This window comes from Nerophis lumbriciformis, linkage group LG06, assembly GCF_033978685.3.
Source record: "Nerophis lumbriciformis linkage group LG06, RoL_Nlum_v2.1, whole genome shotgun sequence".
Lineage (NCBI taxonomy): Eukaryota > Metazoa > Chordata > Actinopteri > Syngnathiformes > Syngnathidae > Nerophis > Nerophis lumbriciformis.
In genome coordinates, this window is record NC_084553.2 from 39,167,031 (window position 1) to 39,193,450 (window position 26,420).

At 39.5% G+C, this 26,420-nt stretch overlaps 1 protein-coding gene across 2 annotated transcripts in view; it reads left to right on the forward strand.

Annotated features, from left to right (window-relative positions):
• The first annotated feature begins 4,498 nt into the window (after positions 1-4,498).
• Positions 4,499-26,420, forward strand: part of urb2 (URB2 ribosome biogenesis homolog) — a 39,261-nt gene continuing 17,339 nt past the window's right edge. Inside the window, exons 1-8 of one of the 2 annotated variants that reach the window (XM_061964288.1) lie at positions 4,499-4,643; positions 5,011-5,176; positions 5,255-5,431; positions 12,842-13,878; positions 13,967-14,105; positions 19,238-21,533; positions 21,748-21,908; positions 24,469-24,579. In XM_061964288.1, coding sequence (XP_061820272.1) covers positions 5,051-5,176; positions 5,255-5,431; positions 12,842-13,878; positions 13,967-14,105; positions 19,238-21,533; positions 21,748-21,908; positions 24,469-24,579 — 4,047 coding nt within the window. In that variant the 5' untranslated portion in view covers positions 4,499-4,643; positions 5,011-5,050. Of the gene's footprint in view, positions 4,644-5,010; positions 5,177-5,254; positions 5,432-12,841; positions 13,879-13,966; positions 14,106-19,237; positions 21,534-21,747; positions 21,909-24,468; positions 24,580-26,420 lie in introns of those variants that run through there. The other variant, XM_061964287.1, reaches the window with a different exon arrangement.

Genomic DNA, 26,420 nt, shown 5'->3' on the forward strand with positions numbered 1-26,420 from the left:
ACAACAAGGAGACGAAGCAGAATGCATCATCAGAGAGGGTGTTCAGCATGGTTAGAAAAATAGTGACAGAGAATAAAACAAGGATGGACAATTCAATGAACACTGAAATTCAAGTATTTCTCTTATATATATATATATAATAAAATAAATATATATATATATATATTCAAGTATTTCTCTTATTTATATATATATATATATAATAAAATAAATATATATATACATATATATAGCTAGAATTCACTGAAATACTTGACTCCTCCCCTCTTAAACACGCCCCCAACCACGCCCCCGATCACGCCCCCCCCCCTCCCCCACATCCCGAAATTGGAGGTCTCAAGGTTGGCAAGTATGCGCCCAAGGGACAATGCACAGAAACATTAAGATCAAAGACAGATATGTTCTGTACCAGATTATAGCTAATTTCCATCTGCAGTCCCAGGCTACCTAAATTAAAGGGATACAAAAATCATGCAATAAAATTATAACAATACAAATCATACAATAGCATGTAATGAAATTAAGAAAAGTCATAAAGCGCCCTTTCATTGACACATACTTAATATACAATAAAACCACAATATACATGCTCTTTGTTTCACAAAAATAACCATGATTTTAACAGACACACCTCACAGTTTACAACAAAATGCTCTCATGGATAAATATAATACACATTAAATGGATGTGTTGATTGATTGAAATTGATTGATTGAAACTTGTATTAGTAGATTGCACAGTGAAGTACATATTCCGTACAATTGACCACTAAATGGCAACACCCGAATAAGTTTTTCAACTTGTTTAAGTCGGGGTCCACTTAAATTGATTCATGATACAGATATATACTATCATCATAATACAGTCATCACACAAGATAATCATCAGTGTATATGCATTGAATTATTTACATTATTTACAATCCGGGATTGGGGGGGGGGGGGGGGGGGGTGTTAGGTTTAGTTGATATCAACACTTCAGTCATCAACAATTGCATCATCAGAGAAACAGTGTAGGACTGACTTGGTGGGATATGTACAGCAAGTAGTGGACACAGAGAGAGAGATCAAAAAGCATAATAATAATAAAATAATAAGTATCTACATTTGATTATTTACATTTGATTATTTAAAATCAGGGGAGGTAGGATGAGGAAGGGAGAGTGTTAGTTTAGGGTTGAAATTGCCTGCAGGTGTTCTTTTAGTGCGGTTTTGAAGGAGGATAGAGATGCCCTTTCTTTTACACCTGTTGTCACCTGTGTCAATCATAGTGCCCACCTTAGTGACCGTGTGAGCAGCTTTGATTGCTCCAAAGCCACTTTTTAACTTCAATTGTGAATGAAGAGTGATCTGTTAGACTTTTCAAGTTTGTTGTGAGGTCGTTCCATTCCTTTATCGCTTTATATGAAAAGGCTGATTGTGCAAAAGATGTTTTACATCTGGGTGCGCTACACGTAAAATTGGTTCTTTCCATTTTGACAGAAACAATTGTACTGTGTTAAATTACATATATATGTGAAATTCAAAATACATTTTTAAATATCTGCCTGACTTATGATTCCAATGCATGTTATCCACCAAATTTGGCGTGACAGCTCCCTTGAGAGATAATTACACTTAGATTAGATAGGCCAATAGAGGGCGCACTCATTGTGAGGCTGTCTACGTCACTTGGCATTAGAAGAAGAGTGTACCAAGTTTATATTAGTGTGTGCTACAAGACGTTGAGTAAACAACAAATAAGAACAATTAGTGCATTTTGGAGATATAACAAGCGCATTATTGTAAATTTAAAAAAAACTTACCACTGTTATCTCAGTGGACTGTTTGGTTTGTCTTAGAATACGTTTCGCCGCTCATCCGAGTAGGCGTCATCAGTTCGTGCTAGTGATGGGTTCATGAGGCGTCATGAAGCGTTTCGACACATTGCAAAACTGTATTGATACTGTGTTGATACTGTGTCACTAAATACTGACATCTGCTGGACATTAAAAATCCCTACAGGCAACCTATGGACCGACTCAACTGACACTGATTTTATGACCTAGTACAGTGGTTCTCAAATGGGGGTACGCGTACCCCTGGGGGTACTTGAAGGTATGCCAAGGGGTACGTGAGATTTTTTTTAAATATTCTAAAAATAGCCAAAATTCAAAAATCCTTTATAAATATATTTATTGAATAATACTTCAACAAAATATGAATGTAAGTTCATAAACTCAGTGTAGCACAAGCTCAGGTTTGTCACTAAAATTTCTGTCAAAAAGAACTGTGAAAAGAAATGCAACAATGCAATATTCAGTGTTGACAGCTAGATTTTTTGTGGACATGTTCCATAAATATTGATGTTAAAGATTTTTTTTTGTGTGAAGAAATGTTTAGAATTAAGTTCATGAATCCAGATGGATCTCTAATACAATCCCCAAAGAGGGCACTTTAAGTTGATGATTACTTCTATGTGTATAAATCTTTATTTATAATTGAATCACTTGTTTATTTTTCAACAAGTTTTTAGTTATTTGTATATATTTTTTTCCAAATAGTTCAAGAAAGACCACTACAAATGAGCAATATTTTGCACTGTTATACAATTTAATAAATCAGAAACTGATGACATAGTGCTGTATTTTACTTCTTTGTCTTTTTTTTTCAACCAAAAATGCTTTGCTCTGATTAGGGGGTACTTGAATTAAAACAAAAATCACAGGGGGTACATTGCTGAAAAAAGGTTGAGAACCACTGACCTAGTATATACAATAATATAAACCAAGTCATTGTATTTCATTTAGGATTATTTCATAACTTCATTTAAATAAAAATATATTTTTTGTCTTTTTTAGATACAGTCAATAAATAATGTGAACATGTATCATAACATGGAAATCTAAGAGAACGTGTTGTGAATGAGGATGCTTGTGGACCTGGAAATTATTATTTATTTATTTTTACACATTTTTATTTTAAAAAAAAAACAGTTTTTCCAACGTATTCAATTTTAGACGCTTTCTCTTCTTAGTTATTATTTCTCCGGCTGTAGAAAAGACCCGCTCACAGGACACAGAGGAGGCGTCAGTGCGACACAGTTCGCGTATCGGTCACGTGACTTTCCAAATCCGGTACGCGCACCGACACAGGGTTTCGCTCTATGAGCTCGACGCATGCGCCGATGCATCGGTGTTGCCGGACCCATCACTAGTTCGTGCTCATAGACTTAGATTGGTCATCTGGTGACCACTCTTTTTTACGGTGAAATTCTGACGGCTGAGCTGCCAAATTGTACCGTAACATCTACGGTTGTTTATTTTATTTTTATTTTTTTACTATAAATGGGAAAACTGTACCACATTTTCTACGGTAAAAAAAAAACCGGTCAAACAAAAACAGTGGTAGTTTTTTTTGTTTACAGTAATATGTTGTAAAAACCACTGTACATTTTACAGTAAATGCTGGCGACTCAGCTGCTAGTTCATTTTATTTAAAAAAAAACTGTACTGTTTTTTCATTAATCGTAATATGCTGTAAAAACACTGTATTGTAATAATCCAGGAATGTAGGCTCGTATGATTTATTTGTTTGTCTTGTCTTTATTGTACAAGATGCAATTCAACCACACAACAACTCCAATGTGTCTCCCACTTTTCCCGGCAAAACTCGAACGCCTTACGTTTTATCAACAACGTCACTTCCCTATCGCTCCCCGGAAGTCCCGCCCCCCAGCCAAAGTCATTGGCTCACACATAGATGTCTATCTATGGCTAACACCCTGCAGCCAGCCACTACAACACTTACAGTGATATTCTGATAACTGCTATTGGCTAAGTTTTATATTCATAAATGTAAGTTTCTCAATACCCGACCTGTTTTTTGTGCTTATAAAAAAATAATTAGAACTCTACGTTATATATATATATATATATATATATATATATATATATATATATATATATATATATATATATATATATATATATATATATATATATATATATATATATTGCATTCTATTTTAGTTACTTTGTTTACAACCCCCTGGCGCTGTTTTTGTACTGTGTTTGTACTTATTTTGATTATTTATTATTTCTCAATTGTTTGTAAATGTTGCAATTTATAAATAAAGGTTTATAAAATTCAAAAAAATAAAATAAAATTAATAAAACATTCTGGTGACTGAGTGGCAATTTTTTTCTGTCAAATCTACATCGGTTTATTTATATAGTGTACAGTACGTAAAGATATACATATACATATACATATATATATATATATATATATATATATATATATATATATATATACCGGTATATATATATATATATATATATATATATATATACTCGTCAAATTCATATATTGTTCCCTGTTTCAAGCGGCCCTCTGTGGGCAACCATAACTGCAATGTGGCCCTCAATGAAAAGGAGTTTGAAACACGTGATTTAACAAAAGCAGTTAAACAACACACAAAGCGGAAAAAATATTTAAATAATGTTACCCAAGTTTCTTGACTTATGATGCGGAGCTGCAGCTACCGCCAAGAAATTGTCTGGCGTTTTAATCGACTCTCGATTGCTTTTGCTTGGTGGAGAGGCGGAAAGTTGAAAGGGCATGCGACTGAGAAGGAAGGAGACACGTGCAAACTGAGAATTTGTAAGTTTGATGAGCTACTATAGTTTGAACATGTTTAAATATGGACAAACATGGATATTTTAGGACAGTAATGGCTTACATGACGAGAAGTGAATCGTAAGGTTAGCCGAGCAGCGTGTTTGCTAATTGTGTTGTCTGGTTAGCCGCAATAGCACGAACGCATAGTAAGTTTAGGTCCCGCTAATTCAAGAATAATCGATCAGATAGTATTACAAGAGACTTCAAACATGTTGAGAATACATCATTATTGTTTAAGCCAACGATTTGAACTAGTTTATGCAGACACGTATCTTTATTCATTGTTATTAGTTTGTCCTGGCAGCAGTAATATTTGATCTGTATGTAATTGTAATTTCACTGTCTGAAGGCCACGTTAGGTGTGAGAAGCAGCTCTGTTTCCTGCAAGGATGGCTGCCATATATTCTGGCATCCATCTGAAGCTAAAGAGCACCCAGACACCATGGGAGGACAAGTTAAAGCTAGCACGGTTTGCCTGGATCTCCAGTCAGTGCTTGCTGCCCAACAAAGAACAGGTAAACATCATTATGAAGTGAAATGTACATATACGTTACATATTTGTACCCAATGATCTTGATTTTGTGTCATCTTAGGTTTTGCTGGATTGGTGCACAAATGCTTTGAGCGGCTGGTACAGTAAGAAACACCAGTTCTCACAAGATGTTGTGGAGGGCTTGTGGCATTACCTTAATGACTTCCTTCATAGCCGTAAGCTCCACACCACTCTCAAGCAGGGAAAGACCGTCAGTGTGAGGCTTAACATGGCACAGGTTGGTGATTAATTCAATAGTTCTGTATAGGGATGTCCCGATCAACTTTTTTGACCAGTCCAATTCGGTTCATTAGGTCTTTTAAGAATTATGTATTTTTTCATTCTTATGGATGGTTGCGGGGGCGGGGTTGAGGTGCAGGCAGCATACCCCTTCCCCTTCGAGCTATCCTGGATGAAATTAAATTATTTTTTCCAATCATTTTGGAACTTGCAAGCATATTTCTTCTTCTAACTCGTCGTCGCCATGTCTCTTCTTTGTTCTTCTGCTTGGTCTCCTTGTTGTGTGTGCAGTTGTGCACTGAGCTCCAAAAGCCGTAGATGTTATTGTAGCGTCCCAGAAGAGTTAGTGCTGCAAGGGGTTTTGGGTATTTGTTCTGTTGTGTTTATGTCGTGTTACGGTGCGGATGTTCTCCCGAAATGTGTTTGTCATTCTTGTTTGGTGTGGGTTGACAGTGTGGCGCATATTAGTAACAGTGTTAAAGTTGTTTATACGGTCACGGTCAGTGTGACATGTATGGCTGTTGACCAAGTATGCATGCATTCCCTTGTGTGTGTGAGTGTGTGTGCTTGAAATTAACGTTATCATTAAACCAGTTAAAAGATCATACAACGTGTCAGCATTTCTTGACATCTTCGAGTAAAGACCATTGTTAAACCCGTCCAACGCTACATTAGTATGTGACTGGGCCAGCACGCTGTTTATATGGAGGAAAAGCAGACGCCTGGACAGCATGCGGCTGTTAAGGGGTGAAGGTTTCAGGTGAGAGAGGACGCTAAAGGCAGTGCCTTTAAGGCATGCCCCTAATATTATTGTCCGGGTGGAAATCGGGAGACATTCGGGAGAATGGTTGCCCCGGGAGATTTTCGGGAGGGGCACTGAAATTCGGGAGTCTCCCGGAAAAATCGGGAGGGTTGGCAAATATGGTCCTGCCTCAGAGGTTGTCACGTGACGTTGATGTGCTGTGTCTGGTAGGCTGATTTAAACAGTTTTTGGCGCTGTCTTCCTGCTTGTAGTAGCAGGCTGACTTTATCAGAACTGTGTCTCAGGTGTAGAAAAGTTGGTACGCCCCGTTGTCCCAGTTCCGTCTGGTTGACGCGCTTCCGGATCTCGATGGCTTCTCTGAACCAACAGTGGTATTGGTTGCTCTCACTGCCGATGACATGGGCATTGTCCCGATCCATGTGGTGGTTATCCCTCTTGCAGTGATCTGATATGGCAGACTTCAGCTGTTCTTGTTCTGCTTGTTGTCTGGTGGCTCGTGTGCACGTTTTTGATGTTTCCTTTTCACATTCTTATCTATGCTCTTTTTTTTTTGGTGATGTTAAATGCCCTGCCAGGTTCTCGCACATATGATTTGTATCATGACAAACAAGGTATCTCAAATATTACGTTGCATTTGTGTTGTTGGTCCAATTTTGTCCTTGGGGTGAACTAACTGTTGTAGTTTAGTGTGAGGTTTGACCGAAGTATTGATGTTGTGATTGTTCATGGCTCGCTGCACCCTCTCTTGTGACCCCCCCAATAAATGGAAGTATGACAATGGCCCTGTTTTGTTTCTCATTACTTTTGTTTGTTTTTTGTTTCCTCTTGAGGATGTTTTGTTTATATTGTTGCCGCCCTGTATCTATGGCCCACTTTGGGTAGTTGCAAGTTCTCAGTGCTTTCGTAATGTTCCGTTCCTCCTCTATTCTGTCTTATGGTTGGGTGATGATATGAGGCCTTTAATCCGATTCTGATACTTTGACAATGTATTATAGATGTTAAAATGTTTTCTAGCAAGTTACTTAACTAAAAGAGGAACTGGAATTTTGCCTATCGTTTACAATCATTATGAAAGACATGACGATGACTTATATATATTTTTTGCATTCTAAATATTAAATAAATGTGATCAAAAGTCCGCTTACAATGGAGCCTATGGTAGCTGTTCAATTCTGCCTATAGAGCCCTTAAAATACATCCAAACACCTCCATTAGGGTTTTATATACATGATGTAAGTATATATGTAATGTAGTAACAGGCACATTTATAATAACATTTAATATTTACGTATTTTGATAAATTTGAGCATACCCGGCTCATTATTTCAAAAACGCATCGCGTTTTTTTTTTTTTTTTTTTTAATCACTGATTTATGCTCAATGCAGACTTTATGAGAGCCAACAAACCTAATAAAACATCACTAACCATGCAAGGTCTGATGTCATTAGGATGGCGACTGCGAGGATGTTCATATATTCCCATTTGGAAGAAAAATGTCTCATAATCCTCGTGAAGAAACAGGGTGCGGGGGGGTGAACAAGCACTTTTCGTGTCTTTCTCGCCAGTTCCAGGTCCTAAATGGCAGTCAAAGTGTCCCCACTTGTCGGGTTACCTACTCAAACATCTCTTGTACATGAAAATGCATAATTTATGATCTAGAATAAACTTACAGGGAGCAGGGAAGCGAGAAAGCAGTAGACCACTCGATGATTCACACACGGAATGATCACAGCGCTGCTGTAAATAGTTTGTCTGTGTTAGCGCTTATAATAATAATAATAATAATAATATCACTAATACTTGGTTAATATTCAAGTCACGAAATGTAAATTGAGTAATGTTGGAGCTTTTTGTATGGTCATTTATTGGATTTTATTAGCAAAATAGTGGAGATCCCATTGGCCCTGCTTTAAGCGGACTTTTATTTACGTTTAATATTTAGAATTGATTTAAAAAAAATCCATAATTTCATAATGATTGTGAACGATAGGCAACATTCCAAAAAAAGTGCAGTTCCTCTTTAAGCAAACACAATAACCACGGATGTCCCGATCAATACTTCTGGTTTCCATTGTGATTTTTTTCAGCCACAGATTCGATCCGATTTTGATTTCCGAGCCATTACTTTGACAATAGATTAAAGAACTGAATTTTTTTTTTACAACAAATAACTAAAGTAAACACAATAATATCACTATATATATAATCCTATTACATTTAGAATTTATTGCAAATCAGATGTATTACATTTGTGGTATTGAATGCGACCTTTATTTTTGACAAAATGAAGTAGCTTGTAGCCACAATAGCTGAAAAGAAACAAAAACTACTATTGGCTGCGGTTTAAATTATTTGTATGCAGGTTAATTTGTGTCTGTATAACTTGTTGCTTTTTTGATATTTAATTTATGTACTTTGAGGGAATTTTTAGTTTGAATTATGTAAACTGAATGTTTATTACATAAAATGATGAACATACAGCAAATTACACATAGTGCTGCATTACCTGCCTCTTTGTAAGACCTGTGTCACGTGACATCAAACGTGACACCTCATTGGCTGGTTGTGAAACAGGATCAATTGTTTCAGTCCTAGTTTACTGGAAGTGGGGAAGTATGGCTCGGTTGGTAGAGCCGCCATGCCAGTCACTGCAGTTTTGCCCATGAGCAAGACATTTTGCCCACCTGCTCCCAGTGCCACCCACACTGGTTTAAATGTAGCTTAAAGATGTAGATAAATGGTTTCACAATGTAAAGCGCTTTGAGTCTCTAGAAAAAAAAGCCCTATATAAATATACTTCACTTAATTTTAAAGCAGCAAATGTTCTGCACTGAGTTTTGAAACACAGAATTTTTAAACACACGCATTTCGCTAAGATTTTTTTTTTCAATTAAATTGTCAGCATAATGGGATGTAAAAAAAAAAATACAAAGGCAAAAAATTCAATTTCATAAATTCAGTGTCAAAAAATATTTCGAAATAAAGACACAAATTACCTCCTTAGGTTTGTGTTTTGCCCTCAAAGCCTTCCTGTATCCAGAGACTTACTCCTTGAGTTTGTAAACGATAACAAAACCAACCAAATGATTTTAGAACAATACTAAACAAAAAGAAACATTTAGATCTAATCACTTTAGTTTAATAATAATAATAATAATAATAATAACTGGGATTTATATAGCGCTTTTCTAAGTACCGGTACCCAAAGTCGCTTTACATGTAGAACCCATCAATCATTCGCACCTGGTGGTGATAAGCTACTTTCATAGCCACAGCTGCCCTGGGGTAGACTGACGGAAGCGTGGCTGCAATTTGCGCCAACGGCCCCTCTGACCACCACCATTCATCATTCAATTCACCGGTGTGAGTGGCACCGGGGGCAAAGGGTGAAGTGTCCCGCCCAAGGACACAACGGCAGCGATTTTGTGGATGGTAAGAGGCGGGGAGGGAACCTGCAACCCTCAGGTTTCTGGAACGGTTGCTCTACCCACTACGCCATGCCGCGTAGTTTAATCATTTATATACTGTACTGATACTATATTAGATATGAATTGTACCAACATCTGAATTAATCACCCCTAATTTACATTGAAGCTTTAGCGCAGGGGTCGAGAACCTTTTTGTCTCAGAGAGCCATGAAAGCCAAATATTTTAAAATGTATTTCTTTGAGAGCCATATAATATTTTTTAGCACTGAATACAACTAAATGCGTGCATTTTTAAGTAAGACCAACATTTTTACAGTATAATAAGTCTTTTATTCTTTTTAATAACATTGTTATTATGAAGCTAACTAATAATAAATCAAATACTTCTTACCATTAATCCGACTTCTGTTGCTGCATGGTTTTGCTGATGGCTTTGTAGTCTGGTTGATACGTGGTGAGGTTAAGCTTCATGCAGGCGTCGAGGCTTCCATCCGTAAAACGTGATCGGAGGTTGGTCTTGATGTTTTTCAGATGTGAGAACGACTGCTCACATGCATACGTGGAGCCAAACATGGTCAATACGGCAATACTCACACGCTGCAGTGTGTGGTATGTGAACAGTGTTTGATGGCCAGCTCTGCTTTCTGTCGTGCAAGTCTTTCCAAATCTTCATTCAGTGATTTGAACTTATTCACCCACATGTTAGAGGCCTTCAGGTCAGCAAATTCTAGCTCAAAATCTCTGGTGGAGACACCAGGGATGCAACTCAGGTTGGCTTTGTCCACTGCACACTCGTGTGGATGGGGGATAAACTTAAAAAGACGAGTGTGCTCACGAAAATCTCCAAAGAGTGCTTTAAATGACTGCAGGAGATCAGATGTGAAGCCAGCTAGCTGCTGGAGATCAAATTGTTGAGCTGGGTCACTTGCTGTGCATGCATCCTTAAATTATCTCAGTTTTTCAAAGTGTAGTAAACAACCTGTTTCAATATCCACGATATAGAGTTCCAGCTTGTTTTCAAATGCAAACACTGCTTGCTGAAGGGATAAGGCTGTATTTCCGATGCCTTGCATTTTCATATTGAGCTGGTTCAGATGTTCAGTCATATCCACGAGATAGTAAAACTTGAGGAGCCACTCAGTGTTAGCTAGCTCACGATGCCCGACGCCTTTCATTTCAAGAAAAGTCAGGATTTCGCTCAGGCATGCCGCAGAGCGGCTGAGCACCTTCCCTCTTGACAACCAGCGCACATTGCTGTGCAAAAGCAGACCAGGATAATTATTCCCAACTTCATCCTGCAGTGTTTTAAATTGGCGATCATTTAAAGCTCGGGCAACAATAAAGTTGACCACTCGAATGACCAGCAACATCACCTCACCAAGCTGCTTGCCACACATTTGAGCACAAAGCGCCTCCTGATGTAGAAAGCAATGAAAACTTGATCGGCCTATTTTCATGTTCACGAAAAAGCGCTACAAATCCTTTGTTTATCCCCACCATGCACGGAGCACCATCCGTACACACCGAAACAAGCTTATCCATCGGTAGATGTTTTTCTTTAGCGAACTCAATGAAAGACTTGAATAAATCCTCCCCTCTTGTTGTCCCATTCATTGGCAAAACAGCAAGACTTTCCTCAAGCAGAATGTTACCGGCAACAGACCGTGCAATCACGCTGAACTGGGATAAATGGCTTACGTCTGTTGACTCATCCAAAGCGAGGGAAAAGAATGGCGCTGCATTTATGTCCTTCACTTGTGTTTCCTCCACTTGATTTGCCATCATGATGGTATGATCGTGAACAGTTCTTGCTGACAGAGGCATGTCTTTTATTCGTTTAATGATCTTGTCTTTATCCGAAAAGTTGTTAAAAAGTTAATTGGCCACATGAAGCATGAATGTTTTGGCATAGTCGCCATCTGTGAATGGCTTTCCGTTCCTCACTATTGCTAAAGAACCAGCAAAGCTAGCCGAATTGAAGTCACCTTGACGGGTCCATACATGGAGTTGCCGCTGATTAGCTTGCACTATGCACTGTAGCTCTTGACATTTTTTCTTCCTGCTGTCCCCCGCTGGATATTTTGATGCAAATGTAGCATGGCGTGTGTCGAAGTGCCGCTTTATATTTGACCGTTTCATCGATTACATTTTATCATTGCATATTAGACACACCGCAGAACCTGCTCTTTCCACAAAGGCAAATTCCTCTGTCCATTCCTCCTGAAGTGTACGAGACTCCTCATCTTTTTTTATTTTCGCCAACTTCTTTTTCAAAGCGGTTTGCGCTGCATGAACTAGCTATCTAGCTAAAAGTAGGGAAGTTTACTTCTTGACCTCACAATGACCCGTGGGGTGACCGTATCATCCAATAAAAATAAAGGACCCTCCTATACCCCAAAGGACAGCTAGGATTGGCTGAGCCTTGAACAGTTGCGGTTGAAAACAGATTGATGTATTAAAACGCATGAGAATGTTTTATATTTTGAACGTTATTTTTAACACTGTGATTTCCGGCGGAATTATTATATACTTATTGTTTCAAGCAATGTCAGCTAAGAATGATCTGAGAGCCAGATGCAGTCATCAAAAGAGCCACATCTGGCTCGCGAGCCATAGGTTCCCTACCCCTGCTTTAGCGGTTAGTTTTTTGTCTCGTCCTGCTCCTTGTGTGTGTGTGTGTAGCATGCTGAGCCATTCCTTTTCCTCGAGTTCTCTAGTGATAATGCTACATGGAAGAAACCTAGTTTGTTTTCCACCATGGCAGTGAGGATTAGTATCTTAGAAGCGGCTCCCCATTGTGGATACACGACGCGTTCATTAGAGCTTACTCTCAAATTTGAGATGGTATTCTGGCAAAACATGCACCCTCCTGAAGTTATTGCAATTTCTGCATGTGTAACAAGGAATATGGGAATGGAAATGTGTCTTTCTGAGCGTGCATCCTTTTTTGAAGGAATCTTTTTTTATGCGAGTATGATTTTTATCCAGCTGTGGTAAAGATCAGTTTGAAAAGGATAATATCCGATGATCACAATCGGGACATCTGTGTTGACTACGCTTAAAATATATCCAAGTTTAATTTCTGTCATCTTGTCCCTTGAGAAGATAAATTACTGCTTAAATGTGAATGTGTACCTGCCTTTTTGTGGTATTTAATATGCCTCGAGTGGTTGTGAGTTAAAACATATCTTTTTTCCCATTGTTCTTTGCTTCCAGCTGCTCCTCGACCTCCTTGAAGAGAGTGCTTATGACCCCACCACGCTGTCAGTTGGTGTTCCCACCCTGCTGAGTGTATGTCAGGGTATCCTCTCATCTTCTGTTGTCTCCTCTATCTTCACCACCAAATACGAACTCATGGTCAGTCTCACGGTCAAGGTTTGCTCCTTCGCATGCCTTCAACTGCAGCAAGCTTCACATGCAGGATCTCATCAGCCTGAATCCACAACAGACACTGTGAGTGACTTTTACCCTCAAGGTGATGGCACCCTTAAGCCAGAGTTGGAGGAGGACAAGCCAAAGGAAAATAACCTCTCAGCTCATTTATTTGAGTTGTTGCTGCAGGTTTTAACGGCATATTTATCAGTTCAGCGCCAACAAGCCAATCCGAATAGGGTCTGGACTTTGGTAACCAGCCAGATGATCCAACCGTTAGTGCTCCTCAGACACATGCTCACATCTGTTGACTATGTTCCTTCCCACACGAATCTGTGTGTCAGTCAGCAGCTCTGCAGAGATGTGCGTGTTAAGATAGACTCCATTCTTCAGTTTTCTCTCTTCTCTGCTGAGCACCTGGCATACTACAAGGAGGATTTGCTTCCTTCGAGGGAGGTTTCCAAGAAACGTGGCACCCCTTGGACAAAAAGCCCCATAAGGCCTGCCAATGATTTAATTTGCAAACTAGTTTCCTGTGATCCGCCGCTCCCTTATTCTGTGATGTCAAACACCATACCGCTGCTGTTCAAGTTTTTTCTGGAAAGCTACAGAAAAACTCGAGGAGAAAACGAGGAAGATCAGAGGATGCTGTGTTTTAGTTTCCTCACGCAATTGATTCCTGCTTTAGATCTGTCCCCCTCCAGCTTGTCCGGTTTCCCAGAAAGCTGGAGTCTGGCCCTGCTAGCTACGGAATCACTGCTCAACCAGGTGCTGTCTGCGGATATTTACAACGTGACATCAGACAAAATAAGACATAGAGAGGTCCAGCTTAAATTTTACAGAAGCCTCGTACAAATCTTCTTCAATCAGGCCCAGCCAAGGTAAATAGCAGTTTTCTAACTTCTAGTTAATGTTAGAACTAAAATCTGTTGTTCAGCAGGTAATATTGTGATTTAACACATCTTTTAGCATACCTGCGTGGTACCGCTGTTTGAAGGTGCTACTGGGTCTCAACCACCTGATTCTTGAACCAGACCTGGACAAGTTGTTATCCTCAGCCTGGGTTGCTGCTGAATGTATGGAAGCACGAGTCCAACGGGCCAGACAGGTATTGATCGTGTCCTCTGTTTTATTATAACAACGTTAATGTAGAATATAGCCACCAAGCGGTACAGTTTAGTTCAATTTGTTACAGCAAATAACGTCTGATATGACTTGCATTTTTGTTGGAGGATAACTATCGGGTGATATCATAGCATACCAGTTAGATTTGACCAAAATTAGAGATAGGTGATATGGCCATATACAGTATATTGCAACCTTTTGTAAAAACTATATATATCACGATATACAAAAACCAAAAACAATGAAGTTGGCATGTTGTGTAAATCGTAAATAAAAACAGAATACAATTATTTGCAAATCATTTTCAACCTATATTCATCATTGCAAAGACAAGATACTAAACGTTCGAACTGGTAAACTTTGTTATTTTTTTGCAAATATTAGCTCATTTGGAATTTGATGCCTGCAACATGTTTCACAAAAGCTGGCACAAGTGGCAAAAAAACTGCGAAAGTTGAGGAATGCTCATCAATAGGGTTGGGTATCGTTTGAATTCGAACGATTCCGATTCCGATTCTTTGTTTCGATTCCGATTCCTGACGATTCTCGATTCCGATTCTTCTTGTACCATGCCGGGATCAATGTGTTTGACAGGTAGTCCCTGGAAGGTGGTATGTATTTTGGGTTGAGAGTTTTCACCATATCCCTGCAAACATAAACAAACATGTAATGTTGCTGTTACTGTTTAGCCCAGTATCAATTAGCTTAGCTCTAATGTTATTGCTTAACTAACCTAAATGTTGGAGATTCCACCTCTGAAAAGGTATGCAGTCTTTTGACTATGTGTGCAGTGACCTTTCTGTGGCACTCTTCCGTCTGTGGCACGACATCTTCCCCATTGCCGCTACGGTGAACGGAGTACGCTGAGCACATCGCGGAGCCTGGCTAGCAGGTTGTAAATTGTCTATGAAAAAATACGCGGGCTAATTTGTTAGCTGCCTCAAAGTTGGCGCAAAACACATTATTTATTGCATATATATTGTTTTACTTACCGGATTCGGACTGCAATGCAGTCACCGAGGTGCCAGGCTGGACATCGGAGGAAGAGGCAGAGGAGGACGGTCGGCGCAGCGCATCGAAGACGGGACACGCATTTATTTGTACTCCATGAACTCGGAGGTGTTTCATCATGTTCGACGTGCACCCTCCTAAGCACTAAACAGTCCTGTCGCACGTGTTACATTTCGCCGATATTTCATTTTTTTAGTAAAATAAAGCCACACTTTCGACCGCCGACGCCCGTTATCCATGCTTGACTGACTCGCTCGGCTACATAGGCTCGGCTATGCTAACACTTCCGGCGGTGGGCGCTTCTTCGTTGGTGTTCAGCGGCTTCTTCTTCCGGTTGGCAGACTTATTCTTTTTTTCCGGTCGGCGGACTGGGTATCGAAACTAGGAATCGAAATTTAAACTTTTGAACGATTCCGGGAGAATCGGAAAGTTAGTCCCGGTTCCAATCGATACTCGATACCCAACCCTACTCATCAAACACTTATTTGGAACATCCCACAGGTGAACAGGCTAATTGTTCATCAAATCATCAAAAGGTTCAGTCTCAATATTTGGAGAAATCACTGCACGTAAGCGGCAAGACCGAAAACCAACATTGAAGGCCCATGACCTTCGATCCCTTAGGCTGTACTGCATCAAAAAGCGACATCAGTGTGTAAAGGATATCACCACATGAGCTCAGGAACACTTCAGAAAACCACTGTCAGTGACTACAGTTTGTCGAATTTGATGCCTGCAACATGTTTCACAAAAGCTGGCACAAGTGGCAAAAAAACTGCGAAAGTTGAGGAATGCATCTGTACATCTGTAAGTGCAAGTTATAACTGCACTATGAAAGCCATTTATCAACAACACCCAGAAACGCTGCCGGCTTCGCTGGGCTCGCGCTCATCTAAGATGGACTGATGCAAAGTGGAAAAGTGTTCTGTGGTCTGATGAGTCCACATTTCAAATTGTTTTTGGAAACTGTGGACGTCGTGTCTTCCGGACTAAAGAGGAAAAGAACCATTCTGATTTTTTTAGGCGCAAAGTTCAAAAGCCAGCATCTGTGATGGTATGGGGGTGTATTAGTGCCCAAGGTAACTTACACATCTGTGAAGGCACCATTAATGCTGAAAGGTACATACAGGTTTTGGAGCAACATATGTTGCCATCCAAGCCACGTCTTTTTCATGGACGCCCCTGCTTATTTTATTTAGCAAGACAATGCCAAGCCACATTCTGCTCGTGTTACAACAGCGTGGCTTCGTAGTAATATAGTGCGGGTACTAGACTGGCCTGCCTGTAGTCCAGACCTGTCTCCCATTGAAAATGTGTGGCACATTATTAAGCGTAAAATACGACAACGGAGACCCCGGACTGTTCAACAACTTAAGCTGTATATCAAGCAAGAATGGGAAATAATTCCATGTGAAAAGCTTCAAAAATTGGTCTCCTTTGTTCCCAAACGTTTACTGAGTGTTGTTAAAAGGAAAGGCCATGTAACACAGGGGTAAAAATGCCCCTGTGCCAACTTTTTTGCTATGTGTCTCTGCCATTAAATTCTAAGTTAATGATTATTTGCAAAAAAAAAAAAATTCTCATTTCGAACATTGAATATCTTGTCTTTGCAGTTTATTCAATTGAATATAAGTTGAAAAGGATTTGCTAATGATTGTATTCTGTTTTTATTCATGAATTACACAACGTGCCATTCACTGGTTTTGTTTTTTGTATTAGGCATATAAATTACAATAGAACCATTTAAAACTGGGTTACAAAGACTTCTAATATGGCTTGTGATGTACAGTATGCGGTAACATATTGCGTCATTTCCTGTTGTATTATTTTCTGCTCGGTTTACTCAGGTGCTGCCCTGCACACTTTACTTGGTATAGTTACTAGTTATTTGTAATGATCCGCTCATCTCTGTTTTCTAAGGTTGTGAGTCTTTGGGCACCACACGATTCGACTTAATTCGATTCTTGAGGGTAACTATTCGATTCAGAATAGATTCTCGATTCAAAATGATTCTCAATTAAAAACCAATACTTTTTAAATAATAGTGGGTGCCAGTTCGATGACGTAGACATAGTATCCTGCCCAAGGACACAACAGCAACGATTGGGATGTTGACAGTATGGGGCTAAATTCTTTACTCACGGTATGCTAAAAATCACCTGACTGTGTTTGGCCCGTGGCCCATTGGCATATTTTCACTTTGACCCTGGGAGGAAAACGTTTGGGCACCCCTACTGTAAACCTTATCATAGGACTGCCATATTTATCAAGCACATCTTAAAATTGGTTTTACATATTAAGAAAACAGTTAGTCATATAGTATGCAGTATGTACTTGCAATACATGCAGTTACACAACATCACATCTTGTCAAAGCATTTTCATGCTGAGAAATGTTGAGTAAAATTACTTTTGAGAAGGCACCTCCTGCTGGATTCATTGTTGCAGCACTCTTTTTTTTTTTTCTTTTTTTTTCTTCTCATTTTTATACCCTGTGGATAGCGCCATCCAACTGGAGTTGCGTGACAAACAATATAGGATATAAATTTAATACATTTGAACGACGATAGAGCTTTTAATACTATAATTATATTGTCATAACGCATGTTGATGACACATTCAAGCCATGTCTGTAGATTTGACAGTGACAAGCGAACGGCTGCATCCTCAACACAATGTCGTGTCCTCACTGGCGGCTAATGTCCCTCCACAGTGCAAAGCCACTTTTAAGTCAGTAATCCTCGCCACCATGGTGGCAAATATATTACTTTTCTTACAAATATCATTCCAGGAGGACGAGGAATCGCTAAAAATGCAATACTACACACTGTAGGAGGATATGCTAACCGCAAGTTAGAGCTCTTGAATGTCGTAACAAGGTGGGCAAATTGATACAAATATCGACAGTTACGATACCAAGTAGTATATTATCAAGTCGATACCACAGTTGCTAAATCGATATTTTTTATTTTTTTTTACTATCAAATATTTTTTGTTCTTGGTATTGTTTACAAACTCAGGAAATAAGTTCCTGTGTACAGGAGGGCTTTAAGGGCAAAATCCAACAAATTTAAAACAAAGCCAATAGTCGTTCAGAATTAAAAAATGTAATGGATATCGTACACCCCCATCCTTTGTTTTTGTCTGGGTTTAATTGTGTTCAAAAATTTAATCATTCATCCATCCATCCATCCATTTACTACCGCTTGTCCCTTTTGGGGTTTGGGGGGTCGCTGGAGCCTATCTCAGCTGCATTCAGGCGGAAGGCGGGGTACACCCTGGACAAGTCGCCACCTCATCGCAGTGTAATCATTCAATGATCTTGAAAATTTGATGTATCAGCATTAGTATAATCAGCCCCTGTAACTACTTGGTATTGGATATATACCCACATTTGTATCTCCTAAAACGTATGTAAAGTATCCAAAAAGCAGAAGAATGCGTGTTTTATTATATTTTAACAAAAGTGTAGACCATGCATAAGTCAACAGCCAAATTAGGAGCCTTTGTAATGTTAAGCTCTTTTAAATGATTCTATTATATTTTATATATTCCAATTAATATATTGTGATATATATCGTTATCGCAGGAAGCTGCACTATATTGTGGTATAGCTTTTAGGCCATATTGCCCAGTCCTACATCAAACCACTTTATATTCAAGCTACCATAATAATAAAAAAAAAGTTTACCATTTAAGGAAGAGAAAATAAATTAATATGCAAAGTCGCATTTTCTGAAATGCAAAAAAAAGCGAGGACGTCCTGTCTGCAACCAATAGTACATGAAAGTAAAGTCGCCACTCTGTAGGCCATGTTTTTGTTAGTACCGTAGATATGCATTGTGTTGTCATATGGCACAATGATTACAGGTGAGTACTTAAGAATGTTAACAAGAAATGTGGCTTCCATCTGTCGTTGACGCTTTAGTGTCTTGTTTCACCCCAGTAAAGGGCACTTTGGATATTTAGGATCTTTTACTGGAATTTTAATGGAAAATCAAATCGTGCCAGACTGTGCTGCTTGGTAGAAACAAACTAAGTTATGATACACAGTTTAAATGTTTTCCTATGGAAAGTAACACTTTTTTTTGTTGTTCCCCAACAGCTGATGCTGTGTAGTGTTCTCCAGACTTACACTAAGCTGCGTCAGTTGCCTCGCTTCTTCTCTGAGCTGCTGTATGTGATCTGTCGGCCATCCCTGCATAACCTCCGACCTCCTTTGCTGTGTGACAAAATATCCGCCTCAATCAGAGCCAGTGTTCTCGACACACCTCCCTCCCAGAGCCTTGAGATCTGCTCCACAGCGCTGGAAACAATGACAACATGTATTATACCTAACCTGTCAAAGGAAAACCAAGCAGAGATGATGAAGGTGGATGGAGATGATAACAACAAAGAAAGGGATCAGGAGAAAGAAGATGCATCAGTAATGCTTTTTTCACTTAGCCAGCTCCTTCACATTGTTCTATTCAGTCTGAAGTCAATAGACAATGCCTCCCCTCGCCCCTTAGTCGGACAAGCTCAAAGCCTGATGGAGGAGATGCGGAATATTCTTAACAACCTGCAGAAGCTTTTGTCTGCAGAAAATACGTCAACAGCAACAAGTTCAGTTCAGAAAAAGCAAGAGTCTCTGGAAGCATATGAAACAGTACCGCTATGGGAGCTGAAGACCCAAGAGGCGATTCTTCTGCTCAGATACACTTGGAGGGAAGTAGACACACTTTTTTACCTCCACTGTAGCAAATACACATCTTTAGATAAAAGTGAAGTCCTCTCTGATGCTTCGGCCTTAACCAACATAGAGAATCTTCTCCATCCTTCTTCCGCTTCTCCATCCTGCAGCCCCGTCAGCTTTGTGCATCTCAAGCTTCTTACTTTGCAACACTTAAAGAAAGTGTTGTATGATTCAGCCTCATTCACAGAAGCGAGTACTGCTGAGTCCCTCAACAGTGCAGCTAGGTTTATCATAGCTCCAGATGAGCTCCAAGTGTGTTCTGAAGAAGATGGTGTGTGGGATGGGCAGATGAACACTGTGAACTCCAGCTCCTGCCGTGTTGCACACTGGTATGTTGTCACAACAAACCTATCTTTGCTTACCCCTCATTTGAGTCAAGAAGACGTGAGCTGTATTGTGGACGTTCTGGTTAGTTCACTGCTAAGGAAGCAGTCCGTTAGAGGAAAAGATCTACTAACTGTCTCCCTCATATCTTCAGAGCTCCTCCAAAGCGCTGTTTTTGTCGAATCGCCTTCACTGTTTTCAGCTACAGTTGGCTCCCTGACTCAAAGGATTTTGAGGGTTCTATCAGCAGCACATGTCCCCAAAATTTGTTCGACACTCAAGAAATACCAGGAAATCCAAGAGGAGGAGATGATCATGGCTGAGCTTTGGTCCCCACTGTTAGTGGAGGATATAAAAGTGTCCTCTGAGTCTGGGCAAATGATTGTACTTTTAAGTGATGCCCAAATCAAAGAGCTCACAGACCTACTGGAGATCGTATCAAGCCTAAACCCGGATGGACTGAACCCCAGGGATCTACAGTCCCTTTTTCTTCTCCTTACTTTCATACTCACGTCAGCCTCTTGTCGTTCTGAGGCTCCAGATTCAGGGGATTGCACACTATTGTTGGTGAAGCTGCTCAGGACACTTGCTTGTTTAGTAGAGGGTAGAAATTTCAAAAGTGTTCTGAAGGTAATTTACGGAAGCACTCTGCTGCAGGCTGTATTGTCCTCCCTCTTATGGCGCAGCAGGAAAGAACAGTTTAGCGCCACCTGCAGCTCAGACTGGTTGGATTTGATTACAGCCATGCAGGAGTTCATCATGTGTATGGTCCAGCTGATTATTGTCTGTAACATCTCCATGCACCTCAATCTGGACAGCTTTGCCTCCTTTCTTGCCAGTGAGGAAGAGGTGGCAAAAACCGGAGTGTCCAGCATGGCTATTCAGCTTCTGCTGGCATCGTTGGCCTCCTTCTTTAAAGCGATAACCTCTAGCCTGGGGAGAAGTAAACTAACATATGCCACTTTGACCCAGGTGCTCACTAGGACGACATCCTCACTGGAACCTGTTGTGGAGTCAGTCCTAAAGACCCAGAGTGTCACCGACCTTAATCCGGCCTTTGTGGTGGACAACGTTACCACCATGCTGCGGTGTGAGCTGTCCTCCAACGACCAGACCACCCTGAGACACAAGATGTTCTATCAGAGTTTTTCACAGCAGGTTCTTAAAGAGATGAGCTGTGCAGCAAGACCCCTTGACTTCCTGGTTTCCTCTTTTCATTTCCTGGCAACGTTTTGTAAGACCGTGGTAAAGTCTGGAAGAAAAAAGGAGGAGGAAGAAGAAGACAATAGTGAGACAGTGTTGTTCAGTCAGATCCTTCACAATGTACACAGACTTTTGTCAGGTAAATCCACTTTCATTCTAACTTTATTCACTTAAAACTGTGTTTCTCAATACTTCTGTTTATATTTCATGTTTCTCTAAGGTAATTCTGCATTATCGTTTACGTGGCTATATAAATTTGACAATGTGTAACATCCTTTACTCGTTCTAACCTATTGTTGTTTCCAAGATTGATTTACAGCAATTTAAATGATTTGTGTGGTGTTCATTTAAAGCTCCTTGGCTGTCATCATCTGACACAAGTGCACTAGAGCCAGCTGTACAGAAGCTGCTACATCACCTGGTGGAGAACATCACTTCCTGCCAGTTCAACCAGCTTCTGCTGATGATCAGAGACGGGCTGGACACTTGCAAGCTGTGGGCTGGAAATGAAAAGGTTTGATGTTCTTTTCAAATGTGTTTTTGCCGTATTTCCTACAGGACTGCAATCTAGGCTAGATGACATCACCATCCTATTTGCATAACCGGCCATGATGCATGTCCATGTAATTTTTATGGATGCTGTGAGTGACAAAAAGTGAGCCAAAAACATGAACACCAAAACAAATGAGTTTAGAAAAAACAATTCGTTTTTTTCTGTTGCTGTTTTGGGGTATTTTTTTACTCACCAGCCAGACTGAGCCACCTTTTAGTGCGATGATGATTACACTGATTGCTTGTTGAGAAAAGCATGTTTCATATTAGTCTCCAAAAGTGTCAAATAAGACCATATAATCTAATTAGATTTGTCACTGGTCACCTTTTTGGAAAACAAAAGTGAACTGTATACTTACTAAATGTAGCAACAAAGTTGTAGCTAAATTGGTAACAATGAACCCTCCTACTACGTCTTTTTATTCTCTGGCAGTCTAGGGGCCTCATGTACAGATAGTTGCATGGCTTTCCTTCTAAATATAGACGTATGAATAAATCCAGAAAATGGTGTTTGCAAGTAAAAATTCCGATGCATAAAAGTGTTTGCACACATAAATCCAAGCACATTTCTTTGTGACATCGCAATCTCCTTCGAATCCTCCACAGAAGTGTTCATGGCTTGGCACACCCAGACCACACTCACTTATGCATATACAAATCATATTGAAAATAGCCATGTGCTTGAGCTCCGCATGGTCTCGCCAATCACAAGTCAGGAGCAGGTGCTTTTTTTTGTGCTTGAAGCAAACAGAGCAGTTGTCAACCTGGCATTGCTCTGTCTCTGAAAATTTAACACAAGTGGAAATAAAAAAAGAAATGGTGGATCAGGAAGAAAGTGAAGAAGAATATAGATGTGCATGGTCAAAACTGACTCGGGGGAAGTTAGTGCTGCACCTCGTTTGAAAATATAGTTTCGACAGTAATACGTAAAACTTTTATTGTTAACTTCAATTGTTCATATATCTCCGACGGCCACATTAATCAGTCTGAGGAGTAAAAGTTGGCACTCTTTTATGTGAACTATGACCCAGCATCATTTGTGTGTACCGTACCTAAAGTATCCAGAGACTGTATAAATGTGTGTACGACTGTTATGAAGTTTCCGTGATGCAACGCACATTCCCACCTTCTACGTCAGTTTTGATAAATCTCACTTTTGCCGTGCAAAAGGGTGTATGGCATGATTTTGTGCGGACGCAAGCTTGATACATGAGGTCCCAGGTTGGTATGAAATAGGGCTGGGATTTTTGCAAGGCCTTTAAAATACGGTACGTGTCACAATACTGTACTGTATTATATTGTGATATGACGATATACCACATAGTTCATGCAGCTTAAAATACAAGTTGTATACATGTACACTAGATCAGTGTTTCTAAACAATAGGGCCATTGTTGGGCGGTGAGCGTCCCCTAGAGGGCTGCCAAAAATCTGTTTTCTCAGCTGTGGTCCTCAGATGTAATATTTCTCAGTTATTTCCGAGTCCCTACTTATGCAACATATTTGGTTAGCGCTTATTTTTCTAATCACCCTGACCTAAGCCTAAGATGTATGTGTTAAATAAATAATAATCTTTGTGATTAACACATGATTTCGTATCATTTAACAAGGTTGTTAATCTGTTAAACTGTAAGTAGGTTAGATATAATAATTGAATATGATTTAAAATTAAGAGTAAGATGACTAAATCAGTGTTGATATTTGAGTGGGCCCCGGCCGGGCCCCTCTTTAGTGGAAAAATTGGGCCACAAGGTCAAAAAGGTTAAGGAACCCTGCACTAGATGGCAGTAATAATTCACTGGACAAATTGAGCCAAAAACAATGTAAATCCAATTATCTATTTCCATGTATTCCAATTGTACAGAAAGCGGATCAAGTTTTTTGCCACGTAGATATAAAAAAAAGGTTTTTAATGTTGATTTTTTGTAGGACATGCTCACTATTAACCCTGTAGAGTCTACAGGGTTAATAGTGAGCATGTTCTACAAAAACTTTTTCTACAGTGTAAAGAGAAACTTTGTGGAGTGGAAGTGCAGAAAATAGTTTTGGAGTTACATCCTACACCAAAACAGGACTTGAATATATATTATTATTCATTAAAAAAGCGATTATATCATTAGAAAAAGTATTGTGATACATTGCTATAGCAATATTTTTTCCCACTCCTAGCATGAGGTGTGTTAAAAAGCTGAGTTACAATGTCATCTACTGTACAGACTTTGCTGTTATAAGGTGTTTATGAGCAAGGTGAGTGTCAAATGTATTTGTGGCGAAAATTAATAAATGGGAAACACTGATATATACTCTGTTTAGGAATGTATTCATTTAACTATGTTTATTACTGTGGTGCTCATACTGGTAAAAAGGGTTAACAATTATTAAATTGCACAAAGAATTGTTATAAACTAAAAGTAAACTTTTTGATACAGTTCTTTTATTAGACAAGGTTGTGTAGATGCACCTAATGTTATGGCATGCAAGTGTACACCATCTAATGGCACCTCTTTGTATCTTGTCTCCAGGGAGTGTTAGCTTCCGCCACCATAGTCAAGCTGCTGTCCTGCTGTAAGTTACCACAACATTGCTCTGAAGCTCTGTGGTTCTTCGCACCACAGATTTTGTCCGCTCTTGTGGTGAGTAAAATGCACACACACAATACCGTTTCAGTCCAGAACAGGGGTGTCAAACTCATTTTAGCTCAGGGGCCGCATGGAGGAAAATCTATTCCCGCGTGGGGCGGAATGGTAAAACAATGGCATAATATTGAAAAAATACAGACAACTTTAAAAAAAAAATTGGGGCTTACTTTGGCCAGAAATAGAACAAGCACATTCTGAAAATGTACACATTACAAATAATCCTCTTGGTAAAACACTTTAAGTTAGTTGAAAATTCTGAGGAAAAACATTTGTGGAGTTTCCAAACACAATGAAATTAGACTTTGTCTCAGTATATTTACAAATCCTGCGATGAGGTGGCAACTTGTCTAGGGTGTACCCTGCCTTCCGCCCGATTGTAGCTGAGATGGGCTCCAGTGCCCCCCCGCGACCCTGAAGGGAATAAGCGGTAGAAAATGGATGGATGGATATTTACAAATCCATTAAACTTAAAACACTTCCTATTTAACATTCTCATGTTGACAGTTCACCATTAAAGATGTGTTTGGAAATGAAACAGAGTGTTTCCCCAGATTGCCACATTGTTGACATCCACAACTGCCACAACACATTCATTTGTCATTCTAATATTACAATTATAATATAATCAGAACAATTGTGAACATGACACCATAATAGCCAAATTAAAGAAAACATAACTACAAACTGAACGAATCTGAACATAGTAGATTTAAGCATAATATAAAATAGAACAAACAATAAATGTAGAAAACCATTTTTACAATGGAGCTTAGAGTGCACATCGTGCCGTCAACAAATTGCGAGTGCTGCACGGAATTTTAACTACCGTACACAGATGATAGTCATGTTGACTTGAGTCTTTGCATATTAATGTTTCGTTATTTTATCTGTTGAGTGGATATTCGACAATAAAAAAAAGGAATTGTGCGTCGCTATAGCATTAGTCTGCCACCAACCACAACAAGAGCATCTGATTACTTGCACCTGTGCTGATTGGAGTAGCGGCAGCCAATCCATAGGGCGCCTAAAGTCAGCTGACACGTCATCTTTTAACAGTGTAATGTGGGTTACACTGGAATTGCTATTGCAACATCCAGTGGACACATTTAGAACAGCAGTTTATTTCATTAATAAATTGCAGCTAATTTTTTAATTAAACTCATTTTGCAGGCCGGATTAAACCTGTTAGCGGGCCTGATACGTATGACCCGTATGTTTGACACCTGTGGTCAAAAACATACCTACAATCACTATCTTGGTGTACTAGAATTTGGTGTGAACATTTAGAATTCCAGTCAGGTGCAAAACCAGAAAGTGCTCGAAGTACCAAGCACAATCTCAGCTGTGAAAGGAGCAGCATGCTTTGCAGAGAGAAACTTAAGCGTTTTTAATCTGTAATCATTCACTGACGGTGTGCGAGAAGAGCATGTGACAGCCATTTGGAGTGATTCCGCAGCCAAGCGACAGACACACACACACACACACACACACACACACACACACACACACACACACACACACACACACACACACACATGTACACCATTGTGTTGCAATATCCTGCTTGGACCGTGTGACAAAGCTCCAATGTGTTTTCGATCAGTAAAGCAAAATATGTTTTAACGGGCATTGTTTTTGGGTCAGTATGGAACTATTTAAGTAGTGTCATGATTTAGGTCCAGATTACTATTAGTTATGTTTTGTATTTTCCCTGGTGCAAAGCTAAAAAATAATATTCAATACAACAGGTTTGGCTCATACTTTGTAGAGAATTGTGGCATGAGGCAAGAAAAAAAACATTTTGGGGTACATCCAAATAGCTGAATATTTTCTCA